Consider the following 19,173-nt stretch of genomic DNA (forward strand, 5'->3'; position numbering starts at 1 on the left):
AAGTATTGGCATGTGAAACCCTACCCTTAACAAATATTGGAAACAAAATGATACTGTTGACAAGTATTTCCTGAAATGAACCCCTTAACAAGTACAGGAATATTTTATGTCACGGGTCCTTCGGTCGTCGGTTTTACCTTTACACACCTTTACACCAGTGGACGACCCCACCTTCAACGCCTCGCGCAAATCGGACTCTAAACACGTAGTGTTGTGACAAAAAGGACATCCTTTATAAAACATATTAATTTTGTTTAATCGTCCCTGCAAATTTTACCCTTAACACGTAACTTTCCTCGCGAAATAAATACCCTTTTTCATTATTTTTGTGTTTTTGACCCCTTCTCACGTTACGTACGTAACGTGCCTTACCTTGAAAAGGACATCCTTTTGGGGGGTCACGCATGGTATCCACTCGTCATTTTAGGTCCCCCCCCCCCCCCGGTTCACCATTCAGGTCAAAGGACATTGGTTCTAATTTCATCCATGCTATAAATATGTAGCAATTGAGTTTCTGGTTGGAATAAGTTATTTGAAATATCTAAGTACCAGAAATGTGGACAGCTAAAACCTCACAGTGGTTGTGTGACGTTTCTAAAATAATATCGTAGTCCTGTTGTTTTCGTTGTTGGCAGTTTGGGTATTGAAATGTAGGCTTCGAATATCGCATGTCAAAAATGTGGAAAAATGTTTTTAGACATTGCATGTATATCATTGAGAGTGTGGGAATAACAAGACGTTACATTTTGTATTATAAAATGTTAAACCACAATCTTTCCAATATAATTCCTTTCCAAATTTGCTATTACATTGTTATCATTGAGGGCAGTTGTACACACGAGTTACCTTTATACAGTTTTACATGGCCCATGTATAAACCAAGAGCGTTTTTTACTGTTTCAAAAGCAACAAATGTGTGTAACTATTCTAACGCCCAAATAAAATGTTGTGTATTATTTGTTTTATAAGATAGTGATGTGGATCCTTGATATTTTTGGTGAATTATGCTCACCTGAAAACCACGACCTGTCCATAGAACAGTAATTAGTACCAGACTACTAGTCATAGTAATGTAATTGAAAAAAGTGGGCGGTCACGTGATTGCTTTGAGCCAATCATCTGATTAGGATCCAAATCACCATTTTACAATCCAACGTATTTTCGCTAACCTTCATTCTTTCCAATCAGGCATCGATGATTGTACTCCTACCTCTTGCGCTAACAATGGATTTTGTGTTGATGGCGATAATAGTTTTACTTGTGTATGCTCCCATGGATTCACTGGAGATACGTGTACAGCATGTAAGTATGATTTTATTTCGCCTATGAAACGGTCACACCAACGAAACCGATTCCTAACCGGTCGATTATATGCCATTTATAATAACGTACTAGTTTTGATCGTTCTAGGGTTGATTATGTGGTGTGAATGTGACATAAAGTAGTAATTTTCACTGACAATACCTCCTGAAATCCTTGTCTCTGATTGGCTCAGAAAAAATAAGCATAAGAAAATTGTTTCATGAAATACTCTTCAGGCCCTGCTTACGAGGTGGGGAGTTCTGAATCATGGATTCAAAGTTCAACATGATAAATGAAATAGATTGTGCAATGTGTTATGGCTGTTCCGTATTGCAACCCGTTCGTAACCCATACCCCTTAAGGCTGGTGTCATCAAGCTTGATTCCTACTTGGGCCTATTTGGTGATACCTTTTTGTTAATCGTCATCTTTCCATTCGAGATATCCCCACTAATAAAATAAAAAAATATTTTTTATGATAAATTCAACTGGCCCTACATTTGAGGACAATATCAAAGAGAATTAGCTTTTGTTAATTCCTAAATTCATAAACGACTTGCAATATACATTTCGTCAATATAGCATCTTAATGCTATGCAATAATGTGCACAGGTATGCAAATAAACCGACAGGTTAGGAAATGCTCATTAACTGTGCACGTATGCCACACCCAATAATTATCAATCTGGATCTACAACCTTGTAAGAGACTCTGGTCTCAATCTCTTGCCTCAAAAATACGCGACTCAGAAGTTTTATCCTCATATACAACTGTTGGTAGTCAGTGATGAATTTTAGACCCTTTTTGTTGCTATTATCCTCTAGCTATATGTGGCTCGATAGCATGCGAGAATGGTGGAGTTTGTTCAAGCTCTGATCAATGCACTTGTGCTGCAGGTTTCATTGGAAGCACGTGCGAGACTAGTAAGTACTCCAACTAAACCCCATCAAAGAAGAACAAAATAGGTTGTAAAGTGTTAATCATTCATGTATCTATGTGCGACTTATATATAATTAGTCACAGTGACTCTCACTTAACCTGGTAGAAATAGTCCTTATATCTAAACATTCGACAATGTTTTTCACTATGTTGTATACATTGAAAAACTGACAAGCTGTCTTAATTCTGCTTATGTTAAACAACTCTTGGGAGATGCGGGTTTGATTTTATTCTGTAACCTTTTGTTGGAAGCCAATTGAACTGCATGTTTCCTGCTAAACGAATTCCCCATTATGTTAAATACCGATGAATTTGATACCGCAAGGGAGTTTTGTGATCATACCATATTGAAGCTTCCAGCCATTGGTAGTATTTTCGAAAATTTACGCAACGTCTGAAAGTTCTAATATAAGATTTATCACGATCCGTTTTTTCAATAATGTATATTTACCTGGTCTTCAGGCTATTGGTCTGTTAACTAAAATATGGGCTTTACACATTTAGTCTAATCTCATTTTGGTTTAATTGCCGTTGCATCTACAATACTCTTGGTCTAATACTCACTTTATGTAATGTAATTCAGTCTAATGCCCAACTTTTTTATTTTCTCCTCGTCTGCTTATTAATTTATACTTTGTCAAATGCAAGGTTGTTTCATAAACAGCTATCATGCAACCATTATAGACTAAGAAGTGTGAGACCAAATAAAACGGAATGAGTATAGCCTAACTGGAAATGAGACAAAATCGTAAATGGTTTGACTGGCAATTAGACCAGTGGTAAGTAGATGAACTGGTTGTAGTCGAATGAAGATTATACAGGTTTGCTGACATTAAATGATAAGTTAGCGAGGATGACATTAATCATTCGTTATTTACCTATTGCAACCACCAGATATCAACGAATGCTCGCCCGAACCCTGCAGAAATGGAGGAACTTGTATCGATGGTATCAACTCTTACACGTGTTCATGTCGTACAGGATATACTGGAAATATTTGTGATCAAGGTAAGATGAACGGGACTTTCACACGAACCCCAGCTTACGCACACACACACGCACACACACGCCTTGGGCTAAATGAACGAATCATTAACAGCTAAAATGATCTTTTTTTTAGAATCTGATCAGCTAACTTTTTTTATTATTTATGTTTGCTGAGTGAATGACTTTTTGATACTACGCCAAAGCCTACATTTTGTAATGAGGGCTCACTGTTTGGGAGTTGGAGGGTAGCCCTTGTCATTTGTTTTTATTTATTTCACGATTCCTTGATTGATTGATTGATTGATTTTATTCATATATATATACATCATTTTAAACATTACATTATATTCATATTAGTATAATCATTATATATATATATATATATATATATATATATATATACATGAATGGAGCATCTTAAGCTCTAAGAGCTTGAAAATGATGTTCCATGAGAAAAAAGAATACAAAGATACATAATTATACATTAGCTAAAATAATATATTCAATGATGCGAACATCAACAAAGAGTAAAAAGAAGAGCAAGAGAGATAGAGTGAGGGGTGAAAAGAACAGAGTGGGAAAGAAAGAACTGAATAGAAAGAGAGAAATATGAGAATTTTTAACAATATATAACAAGACATGTTTGATAACGAAGACTCGTTCGTGAGGTATTTTGTTTGCATAATAAATATAAACAATAGTAAATAAAATGAATTTCATATGTGTGGTGGTACATTATGTAACCATGCAGTGGTAATAAACATACATGACATTATTATCAGCCTTGCGTTTCATATTTTGAAATAAGGAAATTTTTAACTTGCCTCTTGAAGGAATTTTTTGTTGGGCATGAACGAATATAAATAGAAAGGGAATTCCAAATGTCGGGGCCAGTATGTCAAATAGATCTATGGGCAAGAGCTGTTCTTGGGTTTTCTAAATGAATATTTGTGGAGGTTCGGGTTGGGTAATTATGAATAGATGTATTGAAACGGAACATTTTTAAAAGGTTGTCAGGAAGTTCGCGGATTTGGAATCTGTACATGAAAAGAGCAATTTGAAGGAAATGAATGTATAGGGTTCTAAGTTTGTGAAACAATGGGTTTGAATGAGCTCGATAGTCTAAGGTTGTACAAATACGAACAGCTTTTTTCTGAAGAAGAAATAAAGAGTTGATTTTTGTTTTTTGACAAGCCCATACAACATTACAATATGAAATATAAGGCAGTATGATAGAATTGTATATAGTAAATAATGTTTGGCGAGGAATAAACCATCTGACCTTATATAATACACCGACTCCACGTGAAACCGAAGAAACAATATTAGCTATATGTGTATTCCAGTTTAATTTATCATCGACAGTTACACCTAGAAACTTTGTTGTTTCTTTCTGATCGATTTTCATATTATCAATAAAAATATCAAAGGACCGAATATCAATATTGGAGCGTTGATTTTTAAAGTATATATAATTTGTCTTTTTTACATTTAATGATAACTTGTTACTTTTGAACCACGTGGAGACTTTGGGTAGTTCTGTATTCATAGTTTCAATAAGATAAAGAAGGTCATGGTGAGAAAAAAATACATTCGTGTCATCTGCAAATAAAATGAATTGAAGTGATGAAGACGATTTACAAATATCATTTATATATAAAAGAAACAACAAAGGACCAAGGATTGAACCTTGGGGAATTCCACATTTGATAGGTAATATATTTGAGTTGAAATTGTTATAATATATGTATTGTTCTCGGTCTGAAAGATAATTAAAGAACCAAAAGAGGAGGGTTCCACGTATACCATAATATTTCAATTTTTCCAGTAATATAGAATGATTAAGTGTGTCAAAAGCTTTACTTATATCCATAAATACACCAATTACATGTTCTTTCCTAGAAAGAGAAGCCGATATTTTATCACAAAATTCAATAAGTGCTATATCTGATGAATGGTTTTTTTTCTAAAACCATATTGAGAAGAGGCTAGTAAATTATTTGACATTAAAAAACTATACAATCTATTATAAACGACTCTTTCAATGATCTTGGAAAAACTTGTAAGAATAGATATGGGTCTGTAATTGCTCATTGAAGAAGGATCATCTTTTTTATATATAGGAATAACCTTTGCCAGTTTCATTTTGCCTGGAAAAACTCCTGTGCTTAATGACAAATTTATTACATGTGTAAGTGGTGAAGCGATATTCAAAATTATTTTCTTCAAAAGATTATTACTGACTTCATCATGACTTATCGAATCACTGGATTTAAATGAATTTACTATCTGAATAATTTCAACGATACCGTTTCCTATCTTGTTTTGCATACTTTTTTTGAAAAAAAAAAGAGAAGAAGAAAAAAAAATGTTTCCTTTCTGCTACGTATACATCAGGAAAGAAACCCAAATGGTATCATTATTGACAACAGGCCTATGTAGTCATCTCATAAGTTCTAATACTAATGCATTTATATGCGAGGGTGAGAAAAAAGGGTGTTTATAACACAGTATCACTTATTCATCATTAGTATATTCCTCGTTTGTTTTGGGGTTTTTTTCTTTTAGATGTTGATGAATGTGCCCTCGATTCCAGTCTCTGTGCCAACGGAAGATGTGTAAACACCCTAGTTGGGTTACACACTTGTGTCTGCAATAGTGGTTATACATTGACCAATTCAGATTCGTGCGCTGGTATGTATGAAACAAATCCGATCTTGCTTACCTAATTTTCATTAAATATACTGATTGGCCTCGCTGCAATGGTTGCATAAATATTACTGTTATGGTAAATTGGTAACTTTGTCATCTAGGTGAATATCTTATGCAATCCTTGATTTTAATTTGGTTGTTAGCATTGTTTTCATTATAATTACCATTGAAAAATATATATCATCTTTTAGGCAACAATTGGCCATCTATAAACCACAACTTTTGACCAGAGTTTATATCAAATCCGAGTTCAAAATACGGGCCATAGTATTAATGTAGTGTCAATACTGGTATAATAACTATACATCCATAACGACCGCTATGACTGATAACAAACAAAATTATTTTTTTAAGAGTCATATCATCACTTTTGATCAATGCTTTGCTGATCCTATTACGGATACAGCTTTGCATCGTGTAAAGGCGATTGCGACGAGTGTTAGGTACATTTGTCCACACTTTGCATATGAAGAGTTTAGTTGCGAAAGGGGTTAGGTCCACTTTGGACCATTCCGAGAAAAACCATGTTTTTTTATTCTCACTAACTGGAATATTCTTGAGGAAATAAATTGTCATGATGTACTGCTCTATCATGGGAACATAAAATTGGGTATAAAAGAAATTTACCTGCTTTCAATTTTTCTCGATATATTCTTTTACAAGTCATCATTGTGGGCCTAACCCCCTTTTGCAAGTAAACTGAAATGATTTCAGTCTATTCTGATTTAAAAACTGATTTTGTTTGCCACTTTTATTAACATTTTTCATGATTTCTAAAATATTTTCTTTTTCTCATCAGAGCGACTAAAAATTTAGAGGTTTTGAGACAGAAAACAATAAAATTTATGAACAATGGACCTAACCCCTTTTGACAAATGAGTTCCTCACAATATTTTGCTTGCAAAAGGGGTAGGTCCACTCCAAAAAAAACATTTTTTATTCTGCCATATTGCAATATTCTTATGCGAAACTAAATTAGTAATGATATAATTGTAAAGAAATGAGGAAATATATTCCTCTCTTAGACACGTAATGAATCCCTGTACTTCTTTATTTGTTTGTGCATATTATCTTTGTTACCAGCTCTCTCCGGAACTCTCTTTACGAGTTCACTCCGGGTTGAGCTTACTGGGCAAACTCTGGATGGCGTTTTACTTACTTACACTAACTCTTTGGCAAATAGATTATCAGACGAGTTCATGGAATATGATACCACTTTCTGTTTCTTGGTTAGTATGATTATCTTTATCTAGCTTGAAAGTTTAACAAATTGAAGTTGACCAATAAAAATCAGACATCATTTGAAAAGCGAGCTTTTATTTAACTTTAACTGTTTGTAGAACATCTCCTTAATCTTCAATCCAAGTAATAATTGAACTCAAATTCTGATGTCCTACGGTTTCTCGAGTAGTTTATAATGTAATAAGATCACAAAGACCCCCAAAATAAGTACAAGAAATAAATTTGCGTAAAACGCATTAATTTCCAACAATAAACTAAGATACCTATATATCTATATTTCTAAGAATGGAAATTCCATGAATCAGTTTCCGTCCTGCTTTCGAGAGATGTTAATAAACTTCAAAAGTAAGAGAGTATGGATGATGATGTTTAATATCCTTAGATCCTTCACAAGCATCTTCAAGATTATTACTATATTCATCAATATTCATATATTCATTTTAAAAGAATATTTCCTTCTCTATGAAAATAAGGTGTTCACAATGTGAAACAGAATATGAAATGATCCCCCCCCCCCCACTGTTAAATTATGAACACATTCTGTCAGAATCCATTATATGAACAACGATCACAATTGTAATATTTTGCTGCCATTTCGTTATCATTGTCGTTACTGTTAAGCGGAAATGCTCGTAAGGTTTCATTTTTTTTATTTCATATATTAGTTTAGTGAGTACGTAAGGGCTTCATTGCAAAACAGAAGGTATCAGCTACTTGGTGACAGTTGTGAAGTGATAGGGTTTCGTCAGGGCAGTATAATTGCTGACATCAGCTTTCAAGTGACTGCAGCAACTCAAAGTCTAGCTGATGATCTTGCGCTGGCTGTAGCTGATCTGTCTACTGACATCCCTCGAAGTCTATCAACGAATGGACAATCTCTATTGGCAGTTTTTACAGCAAACGGTACGGATAGACCCCTTGCACTTAACGGGGACTGGTCGAAATATCTGTTTATCAATTTGGTGAAAAGTGTCTACCGGCAAAAATGTAAATTTTAATCTCTGGTTAAAAATCTATCAGATTTCTGGTTGATATTACACCTTTTCTTTATTTGGACAACATTTCAACCAAAACATTCGAAATTTTTACAAATCGAACCGGAGCAATTTACGACAATACATGTTGTACTTTTGACCTTGATACCTAAAAGTCTTGTGACACGTAAACATGATTTTTAAAGCAAGTACCAAAATCGTATATTACTATTTTTCGATTTGTGAAAAGGAATCACGTGACAAATTGCAGTTTTTAATTGCATTTTGTTTCAATCTCAAGGTAACATATTTGATCCAATAGTTCCTAGGAAAAAAATTTTGTTTAATGGTCTGTGATATACCTTACCAGTTATACAGTACGTATAAAAAAAAGTTTACACTTAGAAAAAATCCTGTAAAATTATACATTTGTAATATCCTAAAGATTTTCCACATTTTAACATTGGTACAGATCCATTTAAGCAAATGACGAAATAACTGTCGAAAAATATTTCGGCTTGAGTGAGCACCAATTACTTTTGAAAAGTTAGTGAAAAATGATTTGCGCAGAACTTTGAATAGTTATGCAAATAAAAGTAGTCCTTAATCACGAATAACACGTGGAATTTAGCTAGTAAAATTGACTTGAAGATATCTTTTACCTTTTCAAACTTGTTTCCTTACCCAATAGACTTCGAAGAGTGCATTGCGCCCCACCCCACTCCCCCACACACAGAAGCCATCGTGACGATATTTGCTTTACACTGAGCTGTGATTAACATGAAATGGCTTTGGCTTGATTTTCATTTTGTTAATCATTGTCAAGCTTGGGAAAAGTATGGAGAAACAAGTATTCAATGAAAAATGAAATGAAAACCCACTTTATGTGATAAAAACTTAGTGAAAAATGCTGGAGATGTATGATATAAACTTTTGTTCAGATTCAGTTATGTCCTCAGCTCCAGCTGGCACAAAAAGACTAAAGGTTGTGCTTACTAAGTGTTGAAATTTCAATTTGGGTGGTAAAATCGTTACAAACTGCTTGAATGTATCCGTTTTATTTCAATTGACTAAAAGTGCGAGGGAAATGTATGAGAAATGTTTCGCAGAGTAAGTTTGAATTCACCCTTGACACAGCGTAAAAACAAGCATTTCTGCGCAAACAGATTTCTGCGAGCTTTACAAAAATGGACAGTGCTCACTCAAGTGAGACTTTCTGTCAAAACTTTACTCTCATTGGATTAGATGAGACCCAAACCTAAGAATATATGTGAAAAAAATTACCCACATATTGTATAACTTTTAATTCCCAGGGCTTTTTCAAAGTGTAAACTTTTTTATACGCACTGTATACTAATATGCACGCATTGTTTTTTGCCCTTTAAAGCACGCCGAAAACTTTAGTAAAGAGTCTGAAATTATACTCGATTATTATCTATTATATAGTATTACAAAAGCGTACTGGTCATTGAAATAAAATTCAGCCACTAGAATTCAGAATCGCTATTTTGCTGCCATTACAATTCAAATTTTGGCATGTTGTCCCTCACTCGATTTTGCTTTTTGTTGTTAATTTAGAAATAGCATTTCGAATACTTACTTTACGGATTTAGGAGTTGGATATATAAATCCTTCAGCCAAACATTTTATCTTAAATTTTTTACTCATTTCCTGCTTGCGAATGGGTGTTATAAACAAGACAAAATGATTGCATTTACTGATGATATAATAGAAATACAATTTTTTTAGTGTATCAGTTATTTGGTTGTTTGATGTCTTATAGCCGTTGATCCATTCGGAATGGACATTCTTTTTATTTTTTTTCATCTTTATCCTTAATGACAATCCAAACATAAGGTTTATTTTTTTTTATTATTAAATCAAAGTGATGGTGAATACATGTCGTTGATGAACAGATACATAAAATATCTTAAATTTTCTTAAAGGTCTGTCATTGAAGATGGAATTACATCGCCCAAATTCTATAATGAATTTTCTTCTGATGTCTTATGAAAAATATGTTTTCTTCCAATTCATGATTTGTAAATATTGCCATAAATTGATTATGCATGAGCACTTTATAACTGAAAACGTCTGGCAATATCATCTAAAATAAATATCATCTACATCAAGTCCGTTCATATAATAAACAAAATATGTCGGTATAACAGCAGTAATATAATTTTGATTTCTCGCAGAGAAAAAAATTGATCGGTCAATGTTCGGATGACCCCATGATATTATCTTTCTAATCAACAGTTCAGTGTGATCAGTCAAATTGTCGGAATGGTGGGACCTGTACGAATGCTGCTCAGCATTGCAATTGCCCATCTGGCTTTAGTGGAGCTTTCTGTCAAAATGGTATGTTGGAAAGTACATAAAATGAGGTCTATGAAAAAGCAGCCTGGTAAATCGGGCTGAAAAAGACTTTCATAGATTATAATATAACCCCTCATATAGAATACCCCTCATAAATTAGATACATTTCGTTTCTTCATTTCACTTTAACCCTGACTTTATATATCATGAAGCGAGAATGTTATTTTTCAGGACCTGCATATCCCAATTAGCATACCGTATTCCGACACTTGTAGAACAGCTCTCTGAACCATACAAAATGCCCTTATTCTGATGTCTAGTTTAATTAAAGTCACAGACTTATCAAGAACCTAACATTCTCTGATTTGTATGTGTCATAAAACCGACCATTCCGCATGAATTATACCTCAGTCATATTTTTACAAAATGTCTGTTTTTGACTAGCCGTAGAGCAAATGTGACTGAGGTCTGGTGAAACAAACTGTTTCACTGATCATTCCCAGACAGTGCCAAATGATTTATTGTTCATTAAGCTTGTTATAAATTGAATTGATGCTGTTATAAATTCTTATCACAACTGGTTATCTGTAGATCACAACCTTAGCACATTGGTTAATTTGTTTTGTTCTCTATTTTTAAGTTTCAAGCTCTCAAGGACTCTCTCTTGCAGCCACTATTGGCATTGCGGTTGGGGTACCCTTTTTTGTTTTCGTCATCATAAGCTGTGCCTGCTGCATGTTAACTCTACATTACAGACAACAGAGTCAAGCAAGAAAAATGATGATGACGTGAGTATCCAAATTTACTTGTTTGGAACATTGTTGCAAGAAACAACAGTTTTTTTTCTTTCTTGAGATTAAACACAACTCCTTTATAGATCAAATGCAACTTGAATTCTACTACTCAGAAATACGTATTCGGTCTTAATTTCAGTTTCGTCTAAACGCAATTCTTTTTGCAAATGGACGCTAATGGGTTTGATGCGAAATGATCGATTTCAGACGAAATACCATCCATGAAAATTGACTAAAGAAGAAATTGTTTGCAATTTGTATTGAAATAACCACTGGGATAGACGTAGATCCTTTCCATCAAATCATATATTCGTTTTCGGGTGTTTTTTTTTGGGGGGGGGGGGTTAAATAGGACTGCCCAAGTATAACTCACATCCCCAGACGGAACACAAAATATGATCACTTTTTTATTCCCTCATAGTTCACGTCACTCTTCAAATTAATTACTAGATTGTCAATAATGTGCATATCTTTACAATGATAAGCGAATAACATAACATAAAATTGTGTTATTTTGAACAAATTTGTGCTTTTGTATAGATTAATCATGGTCCTGATTATTTAAAAATACGATTGTAGGTATGTGTGTATTTTTGCCGTGGGGACAGTTCAATTTAGCAGGGAATGTGCTTGATTTTTTTTTTTTGTGGGGGGGGACCTTATACAGTTTTCTATTGTAAGGTAGGTGCTCAAATGGCCGTTTGGAATGAAGAGCAAACATTGAAGAGATACAGAAACTTTCTCTGATTTTTAAGGCCGCTAATTTTCTATCAGAGAACAATACACTAACTAAATATGCCTATGATGAAAAAAGCACCGCAACTCCACAGGCGTCTATCCCCCAAAAAATTATTCGCCATTGGCCATTATTTGAGTTCAGTGATATTTTAAATATTGGTATCCATGGCTAATCTCACTAGGTTTTGAGCGATAGTGTACTGCCTCATCCATTATACGATTACACTGCTATTCATTCACTTTCACCGTCCTGTAATTCAGATTTTTTAGTCACACTGGGATTTTGTATTAAGTCAAAACCAACGTCAAAACCAAACCAATCGATTTATTATGGATCAAAATCATACGCCTTTTTATTATCATTTTGTCATTTGTATTCAGTGATGAGTATAATAACCAACCAGGTTTCTACGGAAAGAGAGCGTTTGATAGTTATTCAGATAACGGTTCCTACGATGGGAGACGTCAAGCCATCGATCGCATGCGAGTGAATGGAGCATCCGTTCAATGGAACCCAAGATTGGTAATAATAACGTCTTTAGCCCGTATTCTAAACTCGGGTTTAAAGTTGTGGTTTAAGTATGGGAAGCCAAAATATCAAAAAAAATTATTAAGTTGTATGATTTTTATGTTCACTGTGCTCTTTTCTGATTCATCGATGGTGATCATCTGTTTATACTTCCCACACAATTATGAATGATTTGAGAGCCGAATGAGCTGAAGTATGATATCTCAACTGTTAGTGATTATGTAACAATTGGCTGTCCATACTTAAACCACAACTTTAAACCTGAGTTTAAGTTAAACCCGACCTCAGAATACGGGCCTTTGTGTCATACCCCAGGGAGAGTTTCTTCAACATTTTCGACTGAAAAAATCGGGAGTTTTCGTAGCCACTACGTAGATGCCTTCGAGAACATATAGAAGCTATTGTCGAAGGCACTTCATGACAGAGCGGTCTTTGTTGAAAATTAGTGAATCAGAACAGCAGTTTTTGTCCTGGACTCTGGACAAAACGAGATATTTGCAATTTTTTCATCCAGTCTGAATCTCGGGACGATATGCTGTCCTGGTCCTCCAACTTTTGACAAAAACATAATTTCATATAATAAAAATACAAAAGAATAAGTGGGGATATGACATCATCAGCACACGTAATGAATTTTTATTAAGACATGACAAGAACTGTTTTACTGGAATAATGCGAATATTTCAAATTCAAGAACCTTTCATTTTTTTCCAATTTTGATCTAATTGTCAGCTTTTTGTTCTATGAATTTTACTCTATTTATTGGGATACAGATATATTCAGCCGGGAGTATCTCTTCAATAAATCTTGTAAAATTTTAAAACGAGGCATGTTAAGGTTTTTTTTTTTCAAAAGAGATGTGTACCAATTACTGGTAGATAATTTGACTATGCACATGCACTAAACCTATTCTACAGACCAAATTGATTTAGATACATTACTATTAATATAATATTGATTGTTCTCTCTTAGTATTTTATATCAAAGCATTGCTAATTGATTATGAAGGTAATGAGGTTTTAAATGAAAAACATAATCTTCTCTTTTCATTTCAGGCAGAAGATAGGCGTCATTTCAGTACTCCCTATGTCGTGGATGGAAGAATCCCGGTATGTAAAGTTTTTGTTGCATTTTATGTAATCAAAACAATAAATGTAATAGCATATATACACGCTCGATATTTCAATAACATTATAAAATCATATATGAAGAGCTTATTCCAAAAAGAGTTGGGTCCACTTCTAGTTATTGTATTATTTTTCCTTTATTTATATTGAAGGTTTTTTTTTAAACTGTAAATCTGTAACATAATACTCCGTCATGAGAATGAAAACTCTTCGTGTCTTAAAAAATAATTATTTTCATTTTCGAAAATGCTGTGCTTGTTGGGAGGGTAGATGTGCGTGTGTTTATATATGTGCTTGTGAGGAGGGTGGATGTGTGTGTGTTCATGTGTGCTTATGAGGAGGGTGGATGTGTGTGTGTTTGTGTGTGCTTGTGAGGAGGGTGGATGTATGAGTGTTTATGTGTGCTTGTGAGGTGGGTGGATGTGTGTGTGTTCATGTGTGCTTATGAGGAGGGTGGATGTGTGTGTGTTCATGTGTGCTTGTGAGGAGGGTGGATGTATGAGTGTTTATGTGTGCTTGTGAGGTGGGTGGATGTGTGTGTGTATGTGTGCTTGTTGGGAGGGTTGATGTGCGTGTGTTAATGTATGTGCTTGTGAGGAGGGTGGATGTGTGTGTGGTCATGTGTGCTTATGAGGAGGATGGATGTGTGTGTGTATCTGTGTGCTTGTGAGGAGGGTGGATGTGTGTGTTCATGTGTGCTTGTGAGGAGGGTGGATAAGTGTGTGTTCATTTGTGCTTGTGAGGAGGGTGGATGTGTGTGTGTTTGTGTGTGCTTGTGAGGATTGTGATGTGTGTGTGATCATATGTGCTTGTGAGGAGGGTGGATGTGTGTGTGTTTATGTGTGCTTATGAGGAGGGTGGATGAGGGTGTGTTCATGTGTGTTTGTGGGGAGAGTGGGTGCGTGTTTATGTATGCTTGTGAGGAAGGTGGGTGGGTGCGTGTGTGTCTATGCTTGTGGAGGGTGGGTGGGTGTGTGTATTTGTGAGGAGGATGGTGTGTGTATGAGTGTTTGTTTGTAGGTGTGCTTGTAGGGAGGATGGGTGCGCGTGTGCTTGTTGGGAGGGTAGGTGGTGTTTTATGTGTGCTTGTTTGGAGGGTAGGTGGGTGTGGTATGTGTGCTTGTTTGGAGGGTAGGTGGGTGTGGTATGTGTGCTTGTTTGGAGGGTAGGTGGGTGTGGTATGTGTGCTTGTTGGGGAGTAGGTGGGTGTGGTATGTGTGCTTGTGGGGAGGGTAGTTTGGTGTGTGTGTGCTTGTGGGGAGGATGCGTGCGTGTGTGTGTGTGTGCTTGTTTTTAGGGTAGGTGGGTGTGTGTTTGTGTGCTTTAGGGAGGATGGGTGCGTGTGTGGGTGTGTTTGCTTGTTGGGAGGGTAAGTGTATGTGGTATGTGTGCTTGTTGGGAGGCTAGGTGGGTGTGTGTGGGTGTGCTTGTTTTTAGGGTAGGTGGGTGTGTGTTTGTGTGCTTTAGGGAGGATGGGTGCGTGTGTGGGTGTGTTTGCTTGTTGGGAGGGCAGGTGTATGTGGTATGTGTGCTTGTTGGGAGGCTAGGTGGGTGTGGTATGTGTGCTTGTTTGGAGTGTAGATGGGTGTGGTATGTGTAGGGAGGATGGGTGCGTGTGTGTGTGTTTGCTTGTTTGGAGGGTAGGTGTGTGTGGTATGTGTGTTTGTGGGGTAGGTGGTTACGTGTGTATATAAATGTGCTTGTTGGGAGGGTGGATGCGTGTGTGTGTCTGTGCTTGTTGTGGGGGTGGGTGTGTTTATGTATGTGTGCATGTGGGGAGGGCAGGTGCGTATGTGTTTATTTTGATTGGAGTCCATTACTCCTTTGAGTGCTGGCCAAAAAGAAGAGAAAAGTGAGATCCAATGAAACATATAATTGAAAAAAAAGAAAAGCCAGTTAAGGTGATCCTGTCTTCACTGTGAAAACATCAATCAGCTGCCCTCCATGAATGACATGGATTGTTAACCAGATTTGAGATGAATATATCTATCTATATGCATATATATTTATTCCTTTACTAAGTAAGAATGATCGCCAGTTTTTTAAAGATCTCGGAAAATTTCATCCCATATATGATATATATTTCAATTTCAATTGAAGTAGTTATTTCCAAATTCATTTAAAATAACACAATGGGAACAAAATTGTTTATATAGAAAGGAATCATAAATAACAACAGAAACAAAAACTAATTTATCAACAGAACATAACCGGAACAAACAGTGGTAAAAGTAAAATAATAGTTGGCACAGTAATTTTGCCAAAATAGTTAAAACAAATGAATGGAAATGGGGCATGAACTAAGAAGGCTTATCGAAAGCAAGTATCAAAGAATGAATAGAAATAGGAATAATCATTTATAAAAAAATAATAATAAACTAACGTGAAAGGCGCGATAGCTCAGTCGGTAGAGCGGGGATTCGTATTTCGGTGACCCGGGTTCGACTTTCATTTGGTGCGCTAGTGCCTTTTGGTAAGGCATTAATCCTCATTAACCAGGTCCTTCGAAGAGGACCTTAAGCCGTCGGTCATCTGGTTGCTTGCTTACAAGCATTCATGCTTTCTTAGCAATCAGGTAAAAAAATCCTCACCAATCAAACTTCAAGGTAGAACAAAAAAATTACAAATAATCAAACAACCACATAGCAGAAACCATGTTTGAACAAAATCAATAATTGCTCAGTAATTTATTATTATATTGTCTTTTAAAAATATTATTAAATTGTCTTTTAACATGTGCAAAGGTCTAAACTATAGTTTGAGGCAGGTATGTCGTATTGAATGCTTTTGATCTATCATTGATGAGGTCAATCTGTCGATTTGAGTAGGTCTATCTGGTCCTTTTGAGAAGGTCCATCCGGTCCATCTATATAACTCGTACATTCATAAAAATAAGAATGTTAAACGCAATGGTACAACTACAAATTTTACTTCTAAACATAATATTAATTATGATGAAAATGCTAAAAACTGATAGGCATACATGTAATAACAATAATTATAATACTTATAACAAAATGATAAATATTAAATGAATAATGATGGGCAATTTAGAACAATATATATGTATGTACCCCCCCCCCCGTACATGTTCAATTTAGTTCAATTCTTTATTCCATGTAGGACCTTCCGGAAGTTATCTTTTTTTTCTGGTTTATAAAGAAAGTCTGTATTGCAAAAATGAACAAGACTTTGGCAGTTTATAAAGTGAAGTAAGAGGTGAGAAAAAAAAGATAGGGCATTGGTTGATTATTTGATGGATTTCTTTCTCTGATGGTAATACGGGAAATAATATTTATCATTATCCATTCATGAAGCGCCGTATATCTATTGAAGGCAGCGTAGCCTACCTCCCTTTCACATGGAAAAACAAATTGAATGATGATACGTAAGTCTAATGACGAATTTTAGCACGTGTGAAACCAAACTAGAAATACAAACGCTAAACGCAATCATAAATTCAAATTCTACTCCGGAGGTGAATTCCAGATAAGGTTCATTCAAATTACGGTACAAATTTTACGTGTGAAAGGCTTGAGCTCCAAAACATCTTTGGGGGCGGAGCTTTCGTGTTTTTTCAAGCCTCTCCGTATTGTCAGGCACTCATCGTATCGATAGAGTGTTTTGATTGACACGTTACCAAAGACACATACTGCATTAGCTCGGGAATTTGAATTCAGATCACAGTTTTCGCGTGCGTGTGTGAAAGGTCCGATGATTCTATAGACGAATTACAATCATCAATACTATGATGATTCAAGTTAAAAAGGCCCTGTGTTTTAAGAAACGAATCCACCGTTCTCCATTTCTCGCACAGGCGACTTACGAGTAAAACTGTACTTGTTAATAGGCCATTGTTTAAATATATTATTTTGTATTATCTCATTACAGGAAAGACGTGTGGATAGAAATGCAATCGTTTATTGATTGATATGATGACTTATGATGACATATACCTTCGAAAAAGGCACGGATAAGACAACGGAACATGGATTAGTGATTAATGCTGCATACTTATTTTGGGGAACAATTGGTTTTAATTATTATAACATGCATAAGGAGGAATAATATATATCGTCGAGGGCAAAAGTGGGTATTAGACGCATAGAAACAGTTCTGAAAAGCCTTAGGAATATCGATAGTATATGGATCCTTGTAGATAATCATATCAAAACAAACTCTTTAGAATATTAAAACAATGACCTGTCAATATAACTGACCATTAACACCAGTCATTAGAAAATCTTCGTATTACTTCACTTGGTCTTTGAAATACTCCAGTCAATTATTTGCAGAAGGATTCATTTTACATCTTTATTATGAATGCTATAAGAAATTACTCATATTTTTTTATGGCGCCTTGGGTATATTTACTGATTAAGTGGTACCACATGTGCTAGCAGAATCCTTGAATGTGACTATTTTTTTTCATGAAAAAACGTACCCCCTCTATGGCCTGTTGGAGAAATTTTACCAATCAATAGCATCTCCAAAACCAAACTCAACTTAATATCATCCAATATGTTTATGACACATTATAGTAGAGTGTTTAATTCCTTCCTTTAGTCGATTTTAAACGCAAATCTTTTGGGATAAACGGGTCCCAGAACTGGTCTACTTGGATCCTGTAGTTGTGGAACCAAGAGCTGATTCTTCCTGGTGAAGTGAACCCAGATTGAAAAATATGAACAGCGTATCAAGTTCTTTTTTGGAAGGGAAAGGCTGCTTGAAGGAAGAGCACGAGTTCTTCCGTATGTTCACAGAGAAGGAATATTTTGGGAAGATATGATTTACAATGTTAAAGCTCAAATTGAACAGCTGAAGATGAAGTCACATTGTGTTCCTCTCTGTGAACAGTCATAAGTTAAAGGGGAGGTTCATCCCAACAAAACGTTTATTTTAAATATAGCAGATACATGAATAACAAACATTGAAAAATCCATCAAAGAATGAAAAAAATATTTGAATGCGAGCAGCTTTCCTACATGTTGGATGGTAAAATCATTTTCCCTAAGTATATGAATAGACAAATTATTTTACACCCTTTCTTAAAAAGAAACAATGATAAGTCATCACGAACCATTTTGAAACTAAAATTTATGCATTTTATATTACATACCATATGGGGAAGCATCTCTTTAATGACGTCACAAACCAAAACTTAAAACTCTAATAACTTTTTCAAACTTCATTAGATTTTCATCAAACCTTCACGAATATTTGTTTCATTATTTTTTCTGCAATCGTTAAAACAAACTTTTCTTCAAGGTAAACTTTCCCTTTAAACACTCTGGGATTTTTTTCTGGCGGGGAAAGGTAAACTGATCCAATTATTAATATTTACATGTACCTTACAATCAACCATTATAGAGGTACTCCAGGCTAAAGAATTAGAAAAAAACAATTGAAATCGATTCAAGGGATGCTCCAGGCTTAAGTAAATAGGATTTGAACAGAAAATCTGACAAACAAAACACTAAAGATTTTATCAAAATCCGACAAGGAATAACA

At 35.1% G+C, this 19,173-nt stretch overlaps 1 protein-coding gene across 1 annotated transcript; it reads left to right on the forward strand.

The window, feature by feature from the left end:
- Positions 1-687: 687 nt before the first annotated feature.
- LOC121421303 (fibropellin-3-like) lies at positions 688-18,876 on the forward strand. Its single transcript, XM_041615979.1, has 12 exons — positions 688-706; positions 1,189-1,302; positions 2,126-2,224; positions 3,135-3,248; positions 5,796-5,921; positions 7,023-7,168; positions 7,847-8,084; positions 10,415-10,516; positions 11,115-11,262; positions 12,388-12,529; positions 13,591-13,644; positions 17,554-18,876. Exons 1-12 carry the CDS (start codon positions 688-690, stop codon positions 17,587-17,589), a joined length of 1,338 nt encoding a protein of 445 aa, XP_041471913.1. The 3' UTR covers positions 17,590-18,876.
- Positions 18,877-19,173: the final 297 nt, after the last annotated feature.

The sequence above is a fragment of the Lytechinus variegatus genome, chromosome 9 (assembly GCF_018143015.1).
Source record: "Lytechinus variegatus isolate NC3 chromosome 9, Lvar_3.0, whole genome shotgun sequence".
NCBI classification, from domain to species: domain Eukaryota; kingdom Metazoa; phylum Echinodermata; class Echinoidea; order Temnopleuroida; family Toxopneustidae; genus Lytechinus; species Lytechinus variegatus.

Coding starts and splice junctions, on each gene's coding strand:
- LOC121421303 (XM_041615979.1), top strand. Junction 3,249..5,795: donor TGGAAATATTTGTGATCAAG/GTAAGATGAACG, acceptor TTTTTCTTTTAG/ATGTTGATGAATGTGCCCTC. Junction 11,263..12,387: donor GCAAGAAAAATGATGATGAC/GTGAGTATCCAA, acceptor ATTTGTATTCAG/TGATGAGTATAATAACCAAC.